This window comes from Bactrocera tryoni, chromosome 4 (genome assembly GCF_016617805.1).
Source record: "Bactrocera tryoni isolate S06 chromosome 4, CSIRO_BtryS06_freeze2, whole genome shotgun sequence".
NCBI lineage: Eukaryota > Metazoa > Arthropoda > Insecta > Diptera > Tephritidae > Bactrocera > Bactrocera tryoni.
In genome coordinates, this window is record NC_052502.1 from 35,306,643 (window position 1) to 35,331,459 (window position 24,817).

Here is a 24,817-nt window from a genome sequence, read left to right on the forward strand (position 1 = left end):
CAGCAAAATTTCAGATTGATAACTCAAAAACTGAAGGAATAGTTCACATACAAATGGGTGGGCAGAAGAACATATCTCTAGTTTATAAATTTTTGAAAAATTAACCATGTGCCGATCTCTTATAGATTCAAAACACATATAGATTAGATGGCTAAGACTTCAGAAATTTCCGGGGGATCACAGACACCGAAGACCCCTACAGACCGTTATGTACAGTCTTTTGTGATACCAGCCGAAAATTTTTGTAGTTGGCTATCAGCTCTCGGCGAAAGCGCCCTAAACCTATGTTTTATTTCTATTTTCCTATTTTGTCTGCATGTCTACAAGTATGAGATCCAAGGTTTTTTACTAAATCTGGCAAAAGCAGAACATTCGCGGAGAAATTTATGAAACAATTATATCTCATATTATGCCAAACAACTGACGCAGCTGGCATCCGGTAAGTATTCAATCTTGTTTGCATGAATACCGAACGGACAGTGTACAGTTAAAACTACAACGATTAAAAATGGACCTTGGTGAGCGCGAAAATTTCCCTGGACCTCTTATCATTTACCCTAAAGCCACAAGGATCTTACGACTGAATAGCTGCTGCTGGTTGACAAACGATTGCTAAGCTGAAAGAAAAATAATTTATTGAGGTTTTGCACTGCGACCTACAGTCTTTTACGTCCTTGCTGAGCTGAGCTGAGGTCCAACAATCCAATAGTGAACTACAAGAAGCCATCCTACTCGTTCCCATTTCGCAGTTATTGAGACTGAAGTACCTATTCCAGAAAGCTTACCAGCTTTACAGTTTCTTATCATACCGCTTTGACCAGGCAATTATAAAATATGGCGATTTACCATTGAAATTAAGTGAGTTTTAAAGAAAGAATGTCTCTGTACTTTAATATTATTAAAAAATCTTTTTTTTTATTTTACATGACTTTACGGAACATCAAGTTATCCGTTTTATCTTAATAAATGCGCACCCCATTATTCTCAAGCAAATACACATATGTATATGTCCTGTATGTCGGTTGTCCTTTAGAATTCGGCATTTTTCAGTCATTTCCTTTCGAAATGTCAAAAAGCATGAAATATTATTGCAATTTCTCAAAATCACTTCAACTGTAATTATTTCTTCACAATTGCGTTGTCCGAAACGGTGACACTACTACTACTACCACTACGACATACACGCACACATACATACAACAGAAAACTGCTTGCTTGCATGTACGAACACTATCGGCCATTATGTGAGCCATTTTGGCCATAAAGTACTAAACCATGGGGCGTATTGGTTGATCTCCACCGCCAAGTGCCACCATCAGTGCACGATATCTGACATCGCAATCTACGAATATCAGTTATTCATTACAATTACATAGATGTATGTATGTATGTATCGATCGATACAACTTTATTTATCACCAAAGGTAGCCGAGGGGTAATAGAAATGTTTACAACAACAACAACTTGCACAAACATCTATTCACAGACAATAGTGGAACAATACGTGAAAATAAGTTTGGCATCTTCCTTAGGGAAAATAAAAAGCAATTAAAGGCGCACGGAACAACAAATACAACAAATAAAACACCAACGAAAATTAAATTTTAAACAGACAATCGGGCAGTCAAATGGAGCTAGTTTGGCTATTTCGCAGCTGAGCGGCGGATGTAGACGCTGCAACCACGACAACAACAAAAACAACAACAGCATAAACCACATTTGTAACCAAGCCAGTACCATTGTCAAGCAAACACACTGCAACTGCAACAACAACAAAAACATTGATAATTGCATTGATGAGCTCCTGCTGCTGCTGTCGGTATACAAAAAGCACGCTGACGCCGCAGGACATCAATAGCAGTTGACCTTCTTGTTTTCTCTGCTGCCGTGCATTTTGAGGTCTAACCAAAAATCACACAAATACATCTATGCGCATATATGCATGTACACAATTTTCACATTTTGCATGTTTATGTACAACGCCTCAGCAAAATATTAATTCTCGGTGTATTTTGAGTGTGTGTGTGCGTCTGTGTGCGCAGAGGTGTGACCGTGTGCCCAAGTAGGCATAAAAATGCGCAAACATGATATCGTATTAGAACTGCAATAAAAATAGTTGTAGTGTTGTGATAAAACGTGTTGGCAGTAGGAAAGGAATACACAAATGTTGCAACAAATACATAAATACATGTACATATGTATGTACACATGTAAGTGAATAAAAAAAGGAAATTGAGTTGTCAGATTTTAAATAGTTGGAGGTGTTAGTTATTGGTTTTGCAATTGTATTGCTTTGTGAATTTGCTGATCTGCCGTAAGTATATATGTATATATGTATATATGTACATATGTTTGAAAATATTTAGACAGGTAAATGACTATATTGGTATGCCTGTTTAAATAATGTGCAACGTCACGGTGTTCTTAGTGAAACAAAAGTCATATAAAAGAAAGATGAATGAGGATAAACCAAGATAAAGGATTTACGGCTGCTCTCCGAGATTAACGCCACATGTCCTTGATTCGCCAAGAGTTAGTGAGTAGCGATTCGAGTAGCTTATTCCTGTTTTTCAAATAGACTGGTAGCATTTCCGATGTAACTCTACGCATGCGCATTTGTTTTGCGATTGGAATGAATAATTTTAGTGAATAAATGCATACTAAATTTCAATTTGGCACCGTCAAAGGTACTTACGTATTTTTGTATTCAATATTTCAAAAATGTGTTTATTCTACGTAGAGATCTTAATCTGAAAGCGTACAAAATTCAGCTTGTGTAAGAACTGAAACCGCTTGACCTTCGCAAGCGATGTTCCAAGGAGATCAAACATTTTTGAGCCAAATTTGACAAGTTTATTGACACTTCAGTGAGCAGATAATTTCACGTTTTGGACCGGTCGATCGGCCACCAAGATCGTGACATATCAAACCGTTATACTTGTCTATGTGGACAATCCCGCTTCTTTTCAGGCCTTGGAGCAACAGATCACTCATGTCATTCGTCAGCTACCAGACGAAATGCTCGAAAGAGTCATCGAAAATTGAGACGCAGCCAGAACCAACATTTGAAAGAGATAATTTTCAAAAGATAAATGCCAAAGAATTTTCTTTCGATTGATAATAAATATTCCAAACTAAATATGAGGTTTCTGTATTTTTTATTTAAACAAGTTGGGAGTCTTGAAATGTATCGCCCTAAATAATATTAACACGTTCGCGGACGCAAAAAATTTTAGGGAGCTGCAAAAATATACAGGCAATTATTTTTGAAACTAGTTGTAATATCCGAAATCTAATTAGACATATATTATAAGAGTAGTCAGAAGATCGTATTTTAACCGTTATATACATTGAATGCTATAGCATCCACGACGATATCTAATGAACCAATTGGTCATTATTTTTAAATGTGTATTAATTACAAAAACTTAAGATTGTATAAAATTAAATGAATAAAAATTGGCTTTAAAATTTGAATGCTATAGCATTCACGTCATTTTGCATCAGTATGAAAATGAATGCTATAGCATTCACGTCCGCGAACGTGTTAAGGAATACATGTCTTCAAATGGCAAACACTCACGGCAGGCAATACCAAAATATATTCATGATAATTAATATGATACAAAATTCGTAAACCGATCAGAGGCCAATAGGTTATTCAAATGATATATCTGTATATGTATGTACATATTATAGAAAATATTAGCTTTTATGGTGACAATGAAAATTATAATATAAAGAGACCGAATCTATCAAAAAACGTTGAAATATGTCAATGAAATGCGATTATTATATGTGCATTATAGAGCAGATATTCAAAATCAATTTTATTTGTGAACTTATAAGTTACCATGAAGAATTGTGGTGATAACATTCAGTTTATTAATTAAAAGTATAAAATTTTAAATTGCCACTTCCATAAATACAGTTTGTTGTTCGTTAAGAGAAAAATCGAAATAAAATTCGTTCTAAGATTGAGAGCAAATGAAAATTAGAGTAATGGGCCTAGAAAAAAGTCGTAGTATAAAAAAATTCACTGTAAGGAAACTCGATATAAGGATAGAAAAACATATTGTAATTAAAAAAACTGCAGTATTCTGGAAATTCATTCTATTCACTTATGAATAAAACTTCATTGAAGTTCGTATTGAAGAAGTTCGATTGTAACTATCGTAATTTACAGTAACTGCTTGAAAATTTGCTGTTACAAATTGGTAGCAGCTCATCATTTCTTTTGTTAAATATATAAAATAAAAACAGCATTAGCAAGTTTGAAAATAAACTTTCCCGTTTTGTTCTTCCAAGTTAAAGCAAGACGTATAATTTAACCAGTGGCGGCGGATTCAGCCGGGGGGCATTGAATATAAAGCTGAGGAACACTTTCGAACCCAATAACTTTATTCAGACACGAAAAAATGACGGCAGAACTGAAAGTTGACGAAGAAAAACTAAGGGTATCAGTGTGCATTCCTCTGTTGGATACAATCGGCGAAGATTTGAAGGAGAGCTTTTCTAGAGAAGTGTTGGATGGATTTTAACTCAGTTTGCAGCTTCTGGAAAAAGAATGTGCTTTGAAAACCAAAGAAATGGAAAATCTTATTTACTGCTTGATAGATTCAAAGGCGTTTTAGATAATAACAACGTCGTGCGACGTTTGAAGCTCAAAGGTGAACTTGATCACTGGCAGTGCCATGGGGGGCAAAGGCAAGAAGTTACCGCATACTGCATACTTCGGTGTAGACCTATACCCCATATTTCTTCACATGTTCTGCACACTTCCTCTGACGAATACGAGCTCTGAATGTTCTTTTTCGACACTTTGCCGCATAAGTATGTGGCTGAGGACTAAGATGCTTCAAGATAGATTGATCGGTCTGGCGTTGCGGCACACGCTTCACGACATTGAAGTCAGTGCAGAAGAAGTTTCCGAAAGATTTTCAAAACTTGACACACATCGTTTTGTTTTGTGAAATTTTTGTATTCAATACAAACTGATTTTATTGCAATAAAGTTGGTCACCCACACGTCTACAAATTATAATGTGTTTTTTTAATTTAGTAAGATTTGATCGTTTTGAAATTTTTCCATCATGAAAAGACAATCTTTAATACAATAATTGATTTTAAACTTAATTTGGCTTAAAAATTCCTTCAGAAATTAACTGTTTTAAGTCTAACTCAAAATCAAGAGTCGTTAGTATATTGAATTTAAATTTCCGTAAATCAATGGAATGCAGGTTTGTGAATTTTCGAATTAAAAAATTTCGGTTTGCAAAAGTAAATTTTAAATTTAAATTTCGCGGCATACTATAAATCAAAAACTTTGGAATTATGTATAAACTGATAAAATATATTTTATTTTAAAAATTCGTAAATCCAAAAGAATTATTTTTCAGAAAAAGGCTGTAATTCTGACTGAAATATTATTATTAAAATAAAATTAAAAGAAATTAAATATAGCTAATTAAGACAAAGAATGAAAATTATGTTAAAATTTTATTAGATATAAATTTCAGAACTTTTTAAATTATTAATTATGAAATTTTTACTAATTAAAATATGTATAATTTTTTATGGACTTTAATGCTAACGCTTTATTTAAAAGACTTAAAAATAGAAAAATTCAATAATTTTTGTAAATAGAAACAAATTATATAAAAAATTCAAAATTGTAATCTGTTATATACTTATGAAAGAAATCAATTAAATTACATATAAATTTTAATTACAAGGCTTACGGGTATGTGCTAGCTCGTTGCTCATCTTCTGCAGAGCATAATCATCCAATCGCACACACCTACACTCTCACTGCCGAAAATCATGAATAACCTATGCGCAGGTATATAAAATTAATCGACGAATGAGAGACAAATTACCAGCAGACAAAGCCAACAGGCAACCGTATACCGTTCTTATTGGTGCGGAGGAAAGAGAGAAAGCGTGCCCGCAAAAGAACCACCAACATAAAATATCATGAGTGCAGAATTATATACATAAACTTATGTATCTGTGTTTGGGGCGATTGTCTTCGCTTGCCATCTGCATTTACGATTTGCCTCCCGCTCTAACCTTACCCTAACCATGCACACTGATAAGTGAGCGGAAAAGCGAATAAATGCTCAGTGAACGCTACTCACTCAGTCGACGGCTACACGGCCAGTTGGCCCAAATACGTGTGTTCGTATATGACGTGCATATGCTCGTATATTTGCTGAGCGCGGCGGATCGCATTTCTATGGGTTTGGGTAAATTGAGCACAAATGAGATCATTGGATTAGGTGAGGAGACAACAATGGACAGAAGAACCGTAATAACAAGCACATGCATACACACCTACCGGAGGCGTATAGCCAGACATACCTACATTTGCTGAGGTATGCATAGCTGTGTCGTTGTTGCTTTCTTTCATGAACGATCGCGTAATGTATGAATGTATACATATACATATCTACACCCAGCGAAATATTTATAAAGCCACTTTCGTTAAGCTCAATAATGAAAGAAAAACCTATAATTTTGTTATTATTTATTATTTTTTCGAATAAATATTTAATTCAATTAATGTTATGCTTAGTTTTAGGAAAAATAATTAATTTTGCAAGTTTTCTCAAACATATTTTAAATAAGCTGAACGAAATAATTATAAAGCCACTTTGATTATGCATTATATTTTTAGTATTTAAGACAAAAATTAAATGTTTAATAAGATGTATGACCTCCATTGTTAGCAATAACTTCTTCTAATCGTCTGGGCATAGAATTAATTAAAGAATGGATAACGGTTTGATCAATTATTTCCCATTTTTCAACGATGGCATTTCTTAGACATTTTACGTTATCAAATTGCCGTCCCATTTCGAAAACTTTGGCTGATAACACGGACCAAAGGTTTTCAATAGGGTTTAGGTCGGGACTAATTGCAGGCCAATCGAGAAATTTAATATTCCGATCCAGCAAGAAATCAACTGTTTTCTTGGAACGATGTATCGCTGCATTGTCTTGCTGGAAAATGAATTCATTTCCAACAAATTCCACTCCGAAATAAATAAGAACTTAATTGGTCCCTAATTTTAAAAAATTTCTTATAATATCCTTCGATCTATTTAAACGTCTTGAAATGTCTCGATTTGACAAACCCTCTTCATGATATGCCATAATTTTTCCTTTCTCTTCTTCCGTCAAAGCTTTTCCGCGAGGCATTCTTTACAATTTCGAGAAAAATTAAAAAAATTATTTATTTATATTTAAAAAATTTCGTTTAGAGATAACGGTTCTTGTTAAATATTCACCGCCTACTGTGATTAAAATATTAAATGAATATGAAATAATTCAAACGTCATCCCGTAAATTTAAAATGCAGAATCTGTGGTCGCTTACACCAATTTTTGTAAGAAAAACATGAAATTCGGCGGTGGCTTTATAAATATTTCGCGGGGTGTATGTACATATATATGTATGTTGATATGTATATATGTATGTACGTTAGTCATCAGCAATAGTCGGCTGTCTGGTCTGGTACTGGTATTGCCCGGCCTGCTGGCTTGGCCGGTAAAGGCACATATCACCTACCTACATACATACATACACACACACATACTTACATATAATCGTTAGCGTAATCGTAGCCGTTGTTGTTGCTGATGTCGTTGCTTTTGCTGGTGTTATTGTTATTTTCGCCACAGTGGTAGTGCTAGTGGTAAAGTAGTAGTAGTGTCGTAGCTGTGTCGGCATTGGCAGTGTGACGAAGAAAAGTTACGGTCGACGTTTATGGCTAAGGTTTGATCAGTCTGATTCAACAGTTTGTGCTGTAAAGAAGTGTGCACTACTGAACGGAAGTCACTTGAAAAAGTTTGAAAAGTGTTTTATCCAAAAAATACCTACATTTGCATACCTGCAGACAACCGGTAGACGAATGAGTCTAATCTAATAGCAATAAAGGCAAATTGTAGCAGCAGTGACAAAATTCAAATTCAATAAAGAATCAACGATTCGATTTTGATTGGACTTTAGTATCGTTAAATAGTTTAAGCCAAATTAAAAATTTTGTGTGTGTGCATGACTTGACGAGAAGACTGACAAACAAAAGAAGAAAAATAATTAAATAAGCACAAATAAATTTAAAAAAGTGTTCAATAAGCGAGCGAAAGTAACTGTATAAAGTCGAAAGAAAGCAAAAATCAGCAAACCGAAAACGATAATAATAACATTGCCGTCGTTGTACGAAATTAATGAAAAAATTGAAAGCGTCGCTCAATACTACGCTTGATTCGCGAAATTAGCACATTCTTGTGAAATTGGCTAATTCAAATGATTTGTTGTAACAAGCAAAGCAAAGCAGAAACTAACAACCTCAACAAACATATATACATATATATACTTAATATTATTATTACCGGCATTTGTGCGCGACATCGTGTCTTCAAAGTGAAGTGTCGCACCACTTAAAAAACAGCAATCGCCTTAGTCACGAACGCCGTGAGCCGATTTTTGGCTAATAGCGCGCCCATTGAGCGCAGCCCACCCAATTACCCCAAGTGGATGAGCACAGCGAAATTTACTCGTATTTACTTGGATTAGTATGTGGTGTGTGTATTGCTTTTGATTTGCTGTTAAATTAAGTTTTATTTAGTCAATCGTTTAAGCAAAGTTATTTATATATTTATTCACTTCAAAGTTAATTTATTTTTGGCTATGAGCATATTTAACTTATCAGCTCATTGGAAGTGCATTCATACAAAATTGAAGTGTTCAAGCTTTTTGTTATTGATAAGTTGGATTGTAACATATGTATGTCTGAAGAAGTTATGATAATAACAAGGTATTATCTATCGGCTTGTGGTGTTTTCCAATAAGTTAATTAAAGAAATTTTACGTCAACGCAATTAGTTGAATGTGTGTACAAAACTAAAGAAAGTATTGGAAGTAGTCTGACTAACAGAAATATTTTAACCAATAATAAGGAACTGGGATTTACAAATTATATTAAAAATTTAAATATTGAGAAATGCTATAAACGAAATTAAAATAATATAATATAATAAAAAAATGTATAAATAAAAGAGTTATTTTTAAATAACAATTAATTTAATTTAAAATTGAATATACATATAGTAATTCTAAAAAATAAATAAAATTTACATAAATAAAAAAATTATATTTTAAACAAAAATTATTTTAATTTAGGTTTAAGTATAAAGTAATTCTATAAAATAAATAAAATTTACATTAATAAAAAATAATAAATATAGTATTTAAACAAAAATTAATTTAATTTAAGTTTAAATAATGTTTAATTAAATTAAATTATTTTTATATAAAATATAATTATTACGATGAACTATTTTAATTAAAATAAATAAAAATTTTGATTAAAAAATTTGAAATTACATTAAAAAAAAATTTAGTTTATCGTAAGAATTATGTTTTATATAACAGTACCTTAATTACATTTTAAATACAAAATAATTCTATAAACTTAATTAAAGTTACATGAATAAATAAAAAATATGATGAAATATATAGAAATAGAATAAGTTACTTAAAAAAAGTTATGTCAAATTCCAATAATGTTATTATTCAAACGAAAAGTTTGCAAAATGTGTAATAAAAAAGTTGATTTTAATTATAAAAATATTAAAAACTAAAATTAAAAATTATTTTCACTAAGCAACCATTACTTTTTAAATTAAATTAATTTTATTTATAGTACAAAAAGATTCTTCTACATAACTTTAGTTGATAAATTTATAAATTTCTTATCTACAAAAAAGTCCTTCGACTCATATTTAGATTACGCATAATTATAATCTTATAACTTTTTTTGTAAAAACGTCGTTCGGTCAGATTTAAATTATATATGAATACAAATAGATACGTTTCCTTTTTTAAAAAAGGAAAATTCCTTCCTTCGTAAAATTATTTCTATTATTATCAAATTTAAGACTTTAGGCTCTAAATTTAGAAATCAAACCCTTTTCTTTAATTTTATATTTCTAAAATCAGAAACTCCAAATGTGTGTGTAATTAGAAGTTTTTTTGTCATAATTTTTGTTTTAATAAAATATTTATATACTAAAAGGTCCCTTATTGCTTGTTTCTGAAATAAAATTTTAGTATAGGATTAAGATTTCCACTAATTCTATATACTGCATGTTTAAGTTGAAAATCTGTTAGCTTGAAAGTTTTAATTTTTATACCCTAAACCCTGCCTGTCTGTCTGTATGTACGAGTATAAATTCTTCAGTTTTTCATATATCGAACTGAAATTTTGTACACATCCTTTTCTCCTTAAGAGGTTGCTCTTTTGTCGGAATTGCCGATATCGGACTACTAAAGCATTACTAGCCAAGCACACTGACTGATCGAAATAAAGTACTTTTATGACAAACTTTTTTATTGGAGAAGATACTGTCCCGAAATTTGGCACCCACTATTTCTCAAGGCAATGCTATAATCTCCGAAAATATTATTCAGATTGGAGCACTATAGCATATACATACATAGCTGCCATACAAACCAACCAATTAATGAAATTTTTTTTTGAAAGTCGTTGGCTGTATACGGTTTCAGATTTAGTTATGCATATACAAGTATGTAGTTGCTATAAGAAATGCATTTGTGAAGAGTGTTATAACTTTGGTGGGCATCAGTTAACATTTTTCTGATTTTAGTTTAATTTGGATTATAGTTTTTAGTGGTATATTTTTATATAGTCTACGAATCAGCCGCGCTGAAGCAATTAAAATTTTATTTTTTATATTTTTATGGTAAATAATTACTTTTAAAACGATTTTGAAACTCGGAATGGAAAATAAAATGACTTTAATTTAAACATCTATTTCAAAATATAGGAAATGAATTTAGCGATACTTTAACTACTACGTATAATATCTTTAAAAACGATTTTTAAATATTTTAAAAATGATTTTTTCATGTTAAAATTATCGCATGTTTAAGAATCAGTTATTCTAGTTAGCATATTTACTAATAATCATTATGTATTTCTTTCGTTCGAAAACACTTTCATTTTAAAAACAACTTCTTAAAAATAAAATTAATTTAAACATTTTCATTTATATATTTTTTTCAATAAAATTATTCAATGACTAGTAAAATAAAAATACAGTAGTTATAATAATCCTTTATCTTATTATTCTTCTCATCCACTCAGGTGGTTGCAAATCACTTGCAACCAATAAATCCAGCAAAACGGCGAACCAAAGCGAATTTTCACACACCCAAACGCACCCACGCCTCTCATTCAGCGTGCGGTCACCCACAGTTGTAACAAAAGTAAACAAATTAACAAAAACAATACAAAAAACCAAATACGCACAGAAAAGTTGCAGCAGCCGAAGAAGCAGACTCATTTTCATTATGATCGTAGTAACAATATGCACCAGCGCCTCAGCAGCGCCCACAACAACTATCAATAGTCCCGCCAATAATACACAAGCCACACACGCACAAACAGTGACGGCAACAAGAAAAGCCAGCACGAGCGCAAAGAACAAGGCGGTGGGTGTGACGTTAACACAAAACACGATAGATGTGAGCAGCGGTGTAGTCTACACGATGGCGCAAACAGCCAACGAGGGCTCGCGAAAACGGAAACGACACAGCAAACGTCACAGTAATTGGAATATAGACACGTCCAAAGATCTGCCATGGGTGAATCCTTGCGGTGGTTTCTATGTGCCGTCGGCGACACAAAGTGGCAGTGCCATGCGACGGAAGAACACAACAAAACAGGTGGGGTTGAGTGAAAAAACAAATTGAAACTAACAAAAAAAAAACATTTAAAATAGATTTTTAAGATTCGAGAGCACAAAAAGCAATAAAAAAATTATAATAGATTTTTAAGCATAATATTAGTAAAATTTGAAGTTTATAAAAAATAGATGTATGTATGTATGTATGTACATATGTATGTACATATATTTAAAAACTTAGAAAAATTTAAAATTCTCAGAAATTCAAGTTTAATTTTTTTCCATTATTTACTACATATTATTACCGTTATTTGCATGCATCTAATAAGTTTTTTGTTTTCTTCACATATTTACAGATTTTCAACATGCTGAAAAAGTCGGCAGGCACCGAGTACAAGAAGTTGAAAGCCGGTCAACAAGATATTGATATAAGCAATATACATATTTGGTCGCTGCACAATAAGACTTATAAATTTTTGCCCAAATTGAAGCTCAACTCAACGGTAAGTTTTATACATATATATCTACATGCATTTAGTCCTTATTGCATTTTTGTACAACAATATTTAGTGCTGTTAAGCTGCTCAAAGCATACGCGCGTATGTCTGTACGACATACATACATACAATTACATATTTCATTGGCGTACAAAAATTAGTCTGGTATTTCCGTTGCTGTGTGGCTAATAGTAAACGGAAATATCTGCGTGAAAAATAGCCAATAAAAAAAGCACAAAATCATTGAAAAACTGCACGTCATTTCGTTGCTCATTACAATGTATGCAAATAGATTGAAAAAAGAAAAGCAAAGATGAAAAAATAGCAAATTTAATAGCTGCACAATTAAAAAAAGTAATATTAGCAATTTATGTATAGATATTTAGATATAGCCAAATTTGGACAGTAAAAAATTGTTCAAACTCGAAAGCTTTCTGAAATCATTTTCCGTGCTTGAAGGCTTTGAAAATCAGTTAGGTAGCTTCGCGAATTTTTGCAAGTCTATAATCTCCGCGAATATTGTTCGAAGCTGTCATACAAACTGCTCGATCAAAATCGAGTTCTTGTATTAAAATCTTTTTTATTTGAGAAGATCTCGTTACAAAAGTTGCCATAAACCATTGTCAAGGGTAAAGTAAAAATCTCCCAAAATATTTTTACTACATCATATTATATGTGTAATATCGTTAAATTTCAAGCTTCCGCTCTCAGATATAACCGATATATAACCATTTTATAACCAATACTTAATTTTTTTTAATATGAGTGGGTTCTATTATATCGTTTATCCTTCACCTGTAAACTAATCTCAGATATAACCCATATATAAACATTTTATAACCAAAACTCAATATGAGAGGTTTTTATTATAGCGTTCTTATGAAAAGTGATGTTACGTTATTTTGCATTTTAGATAAGGAATTCTAAAATCGAATAAAACCGAATATATATGTATTTTGAGGAATTTCCGATACATTTTTTTTTTGTTTAGTATCGTGAGAAATTGATTCAACTAATTTTGCGCTATTTTCTAAAATATACATGTATATATATACAAAAATAATGCTGATACGGTTCCACTTCGCTGGCGAAGATCTCATGATAGATGATATGTATATATGTACATATAAAGATATATATTATATGTATGCATGTATGTGCAGTGGCAGCATGTCGTCATGTGCGAGGGCAAAGGCATTTCTAATAGACATATTAGTAATACACTGTTGTCAGTGAGTCACTCAAAAGGCACGCGTCAGACGCATTTATGTAATGCATTTGACATTTGTAATACTCAAAAAATGCGTTATGCAGTTGTTTTTGCAACAAGCACAAACTTTTTTTAAACACATTTATGACAGCTAACTGAAAAATAAATAAGAAAAAATCATAATATTTTTTTTTCTAAAGTTCAGAGCAGCTATTCATATATAACTGAGGATTTTGCTTTCACTTAACGTAATCAGTAGCTTGTGTGGTCATAAATCGCAATAATTATTGTTACAATCACTGCGACTAGTCATATTCATTCATCGCTTGAGAATGTTATCTTATCACAAGTGCTCCCTTTATTATGTCCGCGCTGGCTAAAAAAAAAACTTCCGTACATATACGTATAAGGGCAAGGTGTATAACGTTTGTATGTATGTATATGCGCATGCGCTAAAGCGTGTGATCGATGCCAAGCGATCGCGTGTTGCTATCAATTGCAATATCGCATGACTGATACGTGCCAGTTGCGCAGGCAATTTTTTTTAGAATGAGGGTGAAGGCATGATAAAACTTTGCTTTTGGAAATTTTATAGGACATTTAATTTTTCTTTTCTTTTTTTTTTGGTATATTGCCTTTACTTGTCATTTTTAAGCATAGTTTGTTTCAATTTAAGGGAAAAGTAAAAAGTAAACATCTCTCTACTATCCCCACTTTTACTGCATATAAATCCATAATTAATTACTTAAAGCGAAAGTGTTCCAATATTTAAACCACTAAACTACGCCACTTTCAAACACAATGTACTCGGTAAACTGATTTCGTTTTGGACCCATTGCTCATAAATATTGAAAAATAGTCATTATGACATCACAAATTGTGCCGAAGCAGGGAGAGGCAAACATATGTACGTACATTCACTGAAAGTTTAAGACGCGTCTAATGAAAAAGCAAATGTTAAAACCAAAAGCTAATTGCAATTGTTTGTTTGTGTTTTCCGTGTGTCGATTTTGATTTTGTTGTTGTTTGACTTTTTATTTACCGTGATTCATATTGTACCCGATGTGCGTTTGCTATCTGCCATCGTGGCGAAATCTCACATTGTATATACGTATGTATGCACTTGTGTCTGTTGGAGAAACAACAAGTGTCCGCAAATCAATGACTTGAGCGAATAAAATAAGAAAGTTAAAGAATATTGAAAAAAAATAACAGCAACATAAATCGGTGAATGGGGTAGTTGCAAGTGGCTGAGAGCGGCCAGAAAATGAGTAATTGGGGAATAGATTAAATAAAAAAAAAATAGTACGCTAAACTACAGCTGGTGGGCATGAAATTATGGCTAAAGTTATAAATATTAATTTTCTGATTATTGTTAATTATAAAAAGTTATTATTTTGCGTTTTATTGGTTAACAGAAAAAATTATAGCAAATAGCTATATTTTTTGTTAAAAATAAATAACAAATTTTGAAAAAAAACCCCTTTTAATCAAACACGGGACACAAACGCCGGTAATGATTGTGGTCAGGTGCTTCAAATTATACCGTACGGCAATAATAATAGTCTTAAATAACGATAATTTTCACGCCAACAGCAGAGCGCTTTTGTATAAAAGCGTGCGGCTTGTCTTTAACAACTTATCAACATCACGTATGACATTACGGTACTTAGCAAACCAAAAACATACATACAAACATACATAAATACAAAAGAATTAATTATTTGATAAAAAGGTGTCAATGACTACGTGTTTTTATTAACATTTTACAGTTATTTATGAACTCCATATATAACGAAAAACAGAATTAATAATCTAGCTATGCATATGCAATACAAATTTACATATACATACATATGTATATTTATATTTAAATTGCAAATGTCTAAATATTCAATTGAAAGCTTAAACGTTTGACCGGCGCGCTAACACGCTTAGTAGCGTTCAATTTATAAAAGAGGAAGCGCGATGACGCCACAACTGAAGAGCGTGCGCTTGTGGGCGCTGAGCGTTTATATGCTCCGCTGTGCTCTATAGCGCGATATCAGCTGTTTTATAGCACACGCTGTGCTGGTATTATACTCTCTCATTTAAGTTGTGGTAGGTCACGGTTGATTTTGCGCGCATGTCTATATACCTACATATAAAAGCTGTTGAAGTAAACAGGTTGCAGTATGGACTGTTTACGAGTGCGCGCGATAAAATTGTATTGTATAATTTTTTATTGCTCATTGAAATAGTGCATGTTTGCATTTATCAAATATATTGCAATAGCTGATAAAATTTGAACCGGATTGAAAATGAGATAAAAAAAAAACAACTATGAAAATTTTGTAAGATTTAAAGAAATAAGTTATTTAGGGCACATCTAGAGTGAAATTAATAAAATAGAATTAAAAAATATCTGATCAAATTTAAACCGGGCTGACAATAACAAAAAAATATTTAATATGGCCTTCAAAATAACCTTATTTCAATTTTTCACGCACTTTTTAAAAGCCTCGCCTGCATAAATGCCTTAGACAAATTTCGGTTTTCTCGGTTTCTAAACACAAAGGAATTTATAAACCAAATATAAAATTTTTTAAATATATTTCATTAATTTATAAAAAAATATATGTATGTACAATTTTAAATTATTTTAACTAAAAAATATATTCTCTTTAACTTCCATTGCAGATCGCACTCAAACGGTGGTACCGAAACATGCAATCCTTTGTGGGTTCATTCGCTTATTTGCGCAGCATACAGCGCGCCTGGGATATGGCCAAATTGCAACGTGAAAATAGCACAGGACGCGAACTGCGACGATTATTTATCAGCGCACGCAACATGTTGTGTGAATTGGAGACGGCCATCAATGGCACAATGCCCGCGCCGCGTATGTTACGCGGCAGCGCGCTACCGCAAGTGACAAGCGAGCAAATGAATAAGCGCATAAAGCTCTACACGAAGCGGCGCGTCGAAAGCAATCCGCATATTGTGCAGGAGGCGAACACAATCGATCTAATGTTCGTGAAATATTATTACTACGAATTTTTGAAGACCATGTGGAAGGTGCTGCGCCAACAAACAAAGCGACGCGGTCAAATTGCGCTGATGGCCAATCCAAAGGCGTTCAATGAGGTCGAAAAGCACTTTGGCAGCATTAGCAAAAACAAGCGTGTCAAGGGTCAGTTAGCGGCGCTAAAAACGGCGACAACGTCAGCGGAGCGCAGTGATAGTGGTAGCAGCAGAGGCGCGGCAAATAGGCGCAAAAGCTCGAATGGTAGTGTAGTTGGTAGCAGAAGACGTTTAGCGCATGCGCGCAACACGCGGTGAGCCGGTGTGTGTGTGAACAACAAAAGGTTATACGATTTACAGATTTTAATTTCATATATGCATATATGTACATAGTTGCTAGTTGCATATATGAAAGTATCATTTTGAGTCTCAAGCAATTTTCGCTTTAAATGCTTAAATGCATACATACGCACGTCTAAACATGCCAGGTCAAAGCATTGCCTTCCAAATATGTATAGCAATACTATATTATTGAGTTTATTAGTATTAGAAAAAATGTGTATAAGAATTTAGCTACTTCTTTAGCGTACAGTGACTGCATTCCAGTAATGTTAATAAGACAAATCCACACAAAAAGTATCAAAAATATTTTAGCAACGCGTTTGCTTCAGCAATGGCAAACAAGTATTAAGTAGTATTGCACCAATACGCTACAACAAAAACAAAGCACTTTGTATTTAATTATAAATTATTTGCATGCGAAACTAAACCAATAACGACAAAAACAACAACAACTACGTAATATAAGCAAAAATCTCGCCAGTTCCATACAAACATACAAGCATATTTATTTATTACACTACATACCGTTTCATATAGAACGCGCAGCGCAAGCTGCGATTGTTGTTTTTACAATTGCACAAGTTCAAGTTCAATGTGCGGAACAACAAAAGCAACAACATGAAAAATCAAAAGGCAATTTCCATTAAATTACTTGTCAAATGCGCGGCTGCCTTCAATTTTCAATTTCATTTTCATTTTTCACTTTCGGTTTCATATGCATAACAACAACGATAACAACAACAATGAAAAAGTAAACAAACACAAATTGATAGTTGTAGTATTTCTAGTCAACACATCGCACCGTCTCAATTACTTTGATAACTGAGCGAGCACACACCCACAACCATAATTAACAGCACCAACAGGCATATACATACATACATACACACATACATACACCGTAATATGCACAAATAAGCTCATATTAAATTCAACATACATATAGACTGGCTATATTAACATTCCAGTGGCGCAAGCTGCTTGACTGGTTCCTATTCGTTCACACTTATTATTATTATTATTTTTATTCTAAATGCTTGTTTATATCAGAAAATGCATGCAGAAATCGCAAATTCATAAACACACATATACATACTATATATGTATACATGTATGTATAATCTTAAGAAGCTTTAGAAGCACGTGAGCAGAGGCGCGGCATGTAAACGCCCATAGTGAGATAAAAGCCACGCCAGCAGAGGCAGCGGCGAGTGTTATAACTGCATTTAATGAGTCAAATGCCGGACAATTAATTTCAATTACAAAATTATCAAATCGAAAAGCGAGAATATACAGTTATTAAAACAATTCGACGGTGTTATTTAGATAAAAGTCATGAAAATTTGTTTGGAAATGGTAAATTTTGACGCTGTTTAAAATAGGAACGGACATGTTCACAACTTTTACTTAAAATTTTAATAAAAACATATTGAAAATTAATCTTTTATCACTCCGTACAAAAAATTAAAGCAAATTTTTTATAACTTTTTTAAGCTTTTGCGAAAATAAATTTTGAAAATTGCGTTACGCGCCTCTGCTCATAAGCTTAATACGTACATATCGTCACCTTAAATGCAAAATAACGTAACAACACTTTTCATAAGTTCACAGACGAAAGAAAAACGTTAAAATCGGAACCACTTGTATTGAAATAAAATTTTAGTTTTCGTTATAAAGTGGTTATATAACGGTTATATAATGGTTAACATTCACTCATATTGAAACGAAATTCGAGTTTTGGTTACAAAATGGATATATCTTGGGCTATTATAACTGACAGCCATTTTCGATTTTTTTGATGAAACGTTGTTTTGCATTTTAAATGATGATATATGTATACATATGTACTATATGTTTCCATATCCATATGCATTCTCATGATTACTCAATACATTACGAGTTTATTTCGGAAACTAATTATCAAAGACTAGGCACAGAAACTCTCACAACTCTCTCTCTCTCCTTACATTAATTCTCACTCTATTTCTTAATTTATTATCTTTATTCTATGTCAGTGTGTACAATTAGCACCTAAGCCACGAATATCTAAAGACAAAATGTGTAAATGACTTGCATTTCTTAATCTAATCTAAATCATTGAGTGTAAACATTCGATAAATATTTATAAATTCATAGAAACATGTATTTATTATTGCAATAAGAAAGAGCAAAAAACACCAAGACATAAAGAATTATATTAAAAAAATAAGAGATAAACTTCATTCAGTCAAGTGCTCATTTGCATTTGCTTTTGCGCTGTGATATTGTATATGTAAAAAAACGTTAAACCGAATCAAATTAATTTAAATTAAAGACCCAGCTAACTTGCGAAGTAGGTCTATACTTAAAAAATAGTATTATATTTAGTATTGTTAAGCAAAACTGAAAAAACCCACAACTTTTGTATGAGTACTTAGGTCGCTAAGTGTAAAATTTTATTCTAAGTATTTTTTTAAATTTATAATTATCTATAAGGGAAAAAATTATTAAAAATTTAAAAAACATTTGAAAAATAAAACTATGAAAATTTTATAAAATATAAAGAAAAGGATTTCATTTTTATTTAGGGCACATCATCTAGTGTGAAAAAAAAAATAAAACAAGTAAGGAAGGGCTAAGTTCGGGTGTCACCGAACATTTTATACTCTCGCATGGTAAAGTGATAATCGAGATTTCATAATACGTCATTTACATATTTTTCAAATACCGTATTTTTGTAAAGTTTTATTCCGCTATCATCATTGGTTCCTAATGTTTATACTCGTATTATACAGAGAAGGCATCAGATGGAATTCAAAATAGCGTTATATTGGAAGAAGGCGTGGTTGTGAACCGATTTCACCCATATTTCGTACATGTCATCAGGATGTTAAGAAAATATTATATACCGAATTTCATTGAAATCGGTCTAGTAGCTCCTGAGATATGGTTCTTGGTCCATAAGTGGGCGGCGCCACGCCCATTTTCAATTTTTAAAAAAAGCCTGGGTGCAGCTTCCTTCTGCCACTTCTTCCGTAAAATTTAGTTTCCTGACGTTTTTTGTTAGTCGGTTAACGCACTTTTAGTGCTTTTGAACATAACCTTTGTATGGGAGGTGGGCGTGGTTATTATCCGATTTCTTCCATTTTTGAACTGTATATGGAAATACCTGAAGAAAACGACTCTGTAGAGTTTGGTTGACATAGCTATAGTAGTTTCCGAGATACGTACAAAAAACTTAGTAGGGGCAGGGCCACGCCCACTTTTCCAAAAAAATTACGTCCAAATATGCCCCTCCCTAATCCGATCCTTTGTGCCAAATTTCACTTTAATATCTTTATTTATGGCTTAGTTATGACACTTTATAGGTTTTCGGTTTCCGCCATTTTGTGGGCGTGGCAGTGGGCCGATTTTGCCCATCTTCGAACTTAACCTTCTTATGGAGCCAAGGAATACGTGTACCAAGTTTCATCATGTCATCATCATCAATTTTTACTCAAGTTACAGCTTGCATGGACGGACGGACGGACAGACGGACGGACGGACAGACGGACGGACGGACAGACAGACATCCGGATTTCGACTCTACTCGTCGCCCTGATCACTTTGGTATATATATGTAACCCTATATCTGACTCTTTTAGTTTTAGGACTTACAAACAACCGTTATGTGAACAAAACTATAATACTCTCGTTAGCAACATTGTTGCGAGAGTATAAAAATTTAAAAATATAATATACTACATAAAAGCGATAACTCATATAGTTTTTGAGTAACAGTCTTCTGAAGTTTACCTTGTTTAAGCAGTTCCATCGAATTTGCTTGAGTGTTTACCCGGAGACAAATGATCCGATCACCAAAAAATTTTGCGTGGTTTGTATATAATTCCCCATACAATGACTTAAAAGTTCACTACAGATTAAATCCTACTATCTCTCATCTTGTAAAGCGATCAGCATAAGCATCTTGTTTTCACTTTTTTTAGGTTCAAATGATCTCTCAAAATGTTTTTACTGATTCTTCTCATATTTCAATAATGGCAGTAAGACCTCTGACTTTTAATCGTCGATTCTCAAGCACCAACTCCTATTGACGTGTTGATTATCAGTTGCTGTTTGATGGCCGTGCTGGACATGATTCGTCGTCAACGCGTTTTCGATCAAAAATACTTGCTCGCGTCAAACAATTACCACCGAAGGCATTTTCCAATATTCTTAACGTTTCGGCACCAGAAAATTGTTTTCACAGCCAAAATTTAATGGAACTTCTTTGTTAAATAATTTCACTCATCGTAAAAATCGCCGATTGCCTTTTTATGTTCTTCAGAAAGAGAAGCGTATACGTATACTAAACACTAATAATTAATTGATGTGAAATTTGGCACAGATGTTACTGGAAGTCATAGCAACCAAAAAAAAATATATATCGACAAATGGGGTTTCACGCAAAATTTATATGTAAAGGTCTTACTATTTTTTGCCCTAGTAGTATGTGTTTAAAAAATCGTTGAAAGTTATTTGCTAATGGGTTTAATTATACTATTCTCAATGTATCACCGATGAAATGTATCTGTGTTAGTAGGTCCATACAGTTTTCCCCGGAAGCACTGAGTGGAGAGATTATCTAAGATAGTTTGAAGTATATTTCAATTGATACTCGAGACTTAAGTGAAATTATAATCTTCAGTTAGCCTCTTCTAATTCTGAGTAGCAATTCGAAATATTACTTAATATACAGGATGTAGAGTTAAGTGTTGTTACTTTCGACAAGTTTGGTACTCAAAATCTATATTTAGCACAACCAAAGCACATATGGCACTATTATATGCATATTATGTATACCAACCGATCAAATTTAATTTAAACCGCGCTCGCAAACCCCATCGATAAAACCAATTTTGCTAGATTGATACCGCGTTTTTTACGTTTCTCAACTTTGATCGCCATAAGTTTGTAAGTGTCTGTTTGCTAATTGTTTGTTTCTGAAGAGAAAAGTTTGTTTGGCGATTTTTGCCTTGAAAAAAGAATTTAGCGACAAGTTTGCTTAAATTTTTGTGTTTTCAGTGGAATCAGGGTCAGAGAAGCGTTGAAAATGTTGTAAAAGTGTTGTAGGTTGTAATGAACATACCTAGTATTTGAGTGGCACAAAGCATTCAGTGAAGGTCGTTATGACAACGAAAACTTGCTTTATTCCAGTCCAGCCTATCCACCGACTACAATATCAAAAAAGTCAAAAAAATGTTTTGACAAATCGTCTTAACGACATCAGAGAGATAGCAGAGGAGATTTCTATGCATTGATAATCGTTATGGTTAATGTTTTGGGTATGAAGCGTGTTAATGCCAGACTTGTACCAAAAGTACTGAATCTTTTTCAAAGACGACAAAGAGTAGAGGTCGCCAAAGAGAGGTTTGCTAACGTAGCTAAGAACGCTACATTCATCAAAGGTATCGGTGCTGATGAAGAGACGTGGGTTATTATTATGACACAACACTTTATTTATACACACTTTATTTATATTATATATTTGTTATGAAAACGTATGTAAATTGTACAAAAATTTAGCGAATGTCGCTTCAAAATTAGTTTGAAACCGAAACAAGCACGTCGGATTCTGTCAAAAATCAAGGTGATGGTTTTCTTTGTTTAATGTGTCTCACCAGGAATATAAATTGGGGCGTCAACATGAAGCAAAAAAAATTTTGTTTTCCAGTCCGGGTCAAATTTGATCAGATGATTGAAAAATATAGTATTAATATTCACGATAGTAACTTCAAATAATAATTAATGAATCCAACTGTCTGGGCACGTGAGCTACAAACATCACTTTAAACCCAATTAAATATCTTCAGTTTTTACTCTCCTAAAGCGTCATATTATAAGTGCTAATTAAATGTAGAAGAACTCTTCCGTATATATACACACACATATAGAATGTTTTTTTAAATTACAGCAAATTAAAATGCATTAAATCGTATAAGCAAACTGTTTTTATGAACTTGTCTGATTTATGCCTCAGAAATAGAAATTGTGAAATTCACGTGCCCTCTTAAGTTATCGGTAATGCTTTGTGAGACTCGTACTATTTAAGCTACCTGAAGTTATTTCGCCAGCTTTGTAATGCTCGTTAATGAGATTCGCACGACGTGCAACTTGCTGTGATTGAGTAATAATTATACAGCGCTTACAGCAGACACAACTTAAGCAACTAGATATTATTGTAAGAAAACCAGAAATCTTATTATAGACAATAAAAATGCAATGAATTTATTAAAATCTCTATTTGTGCGGTGATTTACACAAAGCCAGTTTAATGAAAGCGGGGACTCACAAATTTTATCCGTTATTTATAAAAATAAATTTAAATTTGAAAATACCGTCTGTTCGAGGTAAACATGAGGGATATATCATTGTTAAGTCTTAACTGTTTCCTTCTATATATAAATATGCGTATTATGCTTTAGTATAAAATTTCTGAAGTTCTTATGTGATAATAATAATAATTGCAGCGCAAATTACTTTGTTATTCATTGAGGGGATTGTGTTGTCTAAATATTTCAATGAGATGTTGCTTTTGTTAGTTTAGTGTTTTTGTGACATAGTATACTTTCGTACGCTAAAGCTATGAGCTCAAGCAGAAATTCTGTTGTAGTGGAGCGATTACCACCATTTTGTTTCCCTTTTAGTCGAGAGAGTATATAGATCAATAAAGATATTAGAAAAAATTAGAGAGGCCTATAATAAAAATAGCTTATATAGGCTAACTTATCAAGGCACAGCACTCCTATATGAAGGCACTTCACTCGCTAATCCTAAATATAGAATAGGTACTAGAACATAGGATAAAGCATGGAGTCATGTGTAGAAGTTCACTCAAAGGAGGAAAGTTCTCTGATTGCTATTAATTTGGGAGTGTTCAGATACGATTCTTTTGCCTCAAGCAGCTCACGACTTCCGCTCTTAGACCCAGTATCTTCTGGGTAGCCAAAGAATATCCATTTGAAAGCGAGCTAAAGTGAGAAGGCGAACCATCCCTCCTCAGGGTTGTACATTGGGTTTGCGACCCGCCACGTAAAAAAGCCAACAATGAAAAATAAGCAAAAGCCTCGGAAGAGAATTTCGGCTATAACTGCGTAAGCGGTGTCTATGCCAGTAAAGAAGAAGACTTGATTAAGGAAGTAAGATCTACGCCTCGTTCTTGACGAAAGAGCATTCAACAAAAGCTCAATCGTTAATAGTTCGGAAACAGTTTTGGATAAGGCCGCTAATATAACATGCATAAAATCTCTGCTGAGCTGCAGGAGGTTTTATATAGAATAAAACGAAGCCGTATAGAGATAAATGGCAATAATACAGTTATCTAGGCACAACGGGGTTGATTTAACAATTTAAGATAATATCAATAACCTGGGATAAATTTAGTTACTCAACCTACCACAAATATTTAAAGAGGCTGAATTGTGCAGGAGCATGCGACTGGCCTGTGGAAGTTAGAACTTCTATACAGACGGATCAAAAATTGCTAAAGAAGTGGTCGCCGAAATCGATTGTTCTGAGCTGGATCTTAGGCAACTCCTCAAACTGCCGGAATATTGCAGTATCTTCCAAGCGGAAGACTTCGCACTCGAGAAAGCGGTTGCGATAGCTAACAAAGCAGGAAACAACATAAAAAAGAATAATGTATGTCTACCTCAAAAGCCAGCAAGAAATAAAGGTAATAATCTCACATTGTATCTCACAAGAATTACGGGGAACGAAACAACTGATGAGATTGCCAAAAATGCCAACCGTCTGGATACCGAACCAGTACAGGAAATACTGAAGCCGTTAAAAACGATACACATTGAATTTTCCGAAGGCGCTGACAGACGAATTAGAGGTGGATTGGAATGAATTAATAAGGCATAACTAAAATCACGCGTAAGAGCCTGGAAGAAAAATACACATGCTTTTTACTCAAAAGATCTCGAAAGGACTGCCGGACGGTTGTTTGCCTAATGACAGGTCACAACTAACTGGCATCACAAGCGAGTTGGATGGACATTATTAACGACAATATATGCAGAAAGTGTA

General features: G+C 33.2%; 1 protein-coding gene across 1 annotated transcript; it reads left to right on the forward strand.

Annotated features, from left to right (window-relative positions):
* Nucleotides 1-8,444: 8,444 nt before the first annotated feature.
* Nucleotides 8,445-24,637, forward strand: LOC120773816. The gene is made up of 5 exons (XM_040102924.1): nucleotides 8,445-8,585; nucleotides 11,173-11,753; nucleotides 12,070-12,216; nucleotides 16,100-16,737; nucleotides 24,487-24,637. Exons 2-5 carry the CDS (start codon nucleotides 11,379-11,381, stop codon nucleotides 24,635-24,637), a joined length of 1,311 nt encoding a protein of 436 aa, XP_039958858.1. The 5' UTR covers nucleotides 8,445-8,585; nucleotides 11,173-11,378.
* The last annotated feature ends 180 nt before the right edge of the window (nucleotides 24,638-24,817 follow it).

Bases quoted from the DNA above. Each gene is read 5' to 3' on its own strand.
- LOC120773816 (XM_040102924.1), top strand. From the start codon at position 11,379: ATGATCGTAGTAACAATATGCACCAGCGCCTCAGCAGCGCCCACAACA. The intron at 11,754-12,069 runs GTGGGGTTGAGT...ACATATTTACAG, and splicing joins GGAAGAACACAACAAAACAG to ATTTTCAACATGCTGAAAAA. The intron at 12,217-16,099 runs GTAAGTTTTATA...CTTCCATTGCAG, and splicing joins AATTGAAGCTCAACTCAACG to ATCGCACTCAAACGGTGGTA.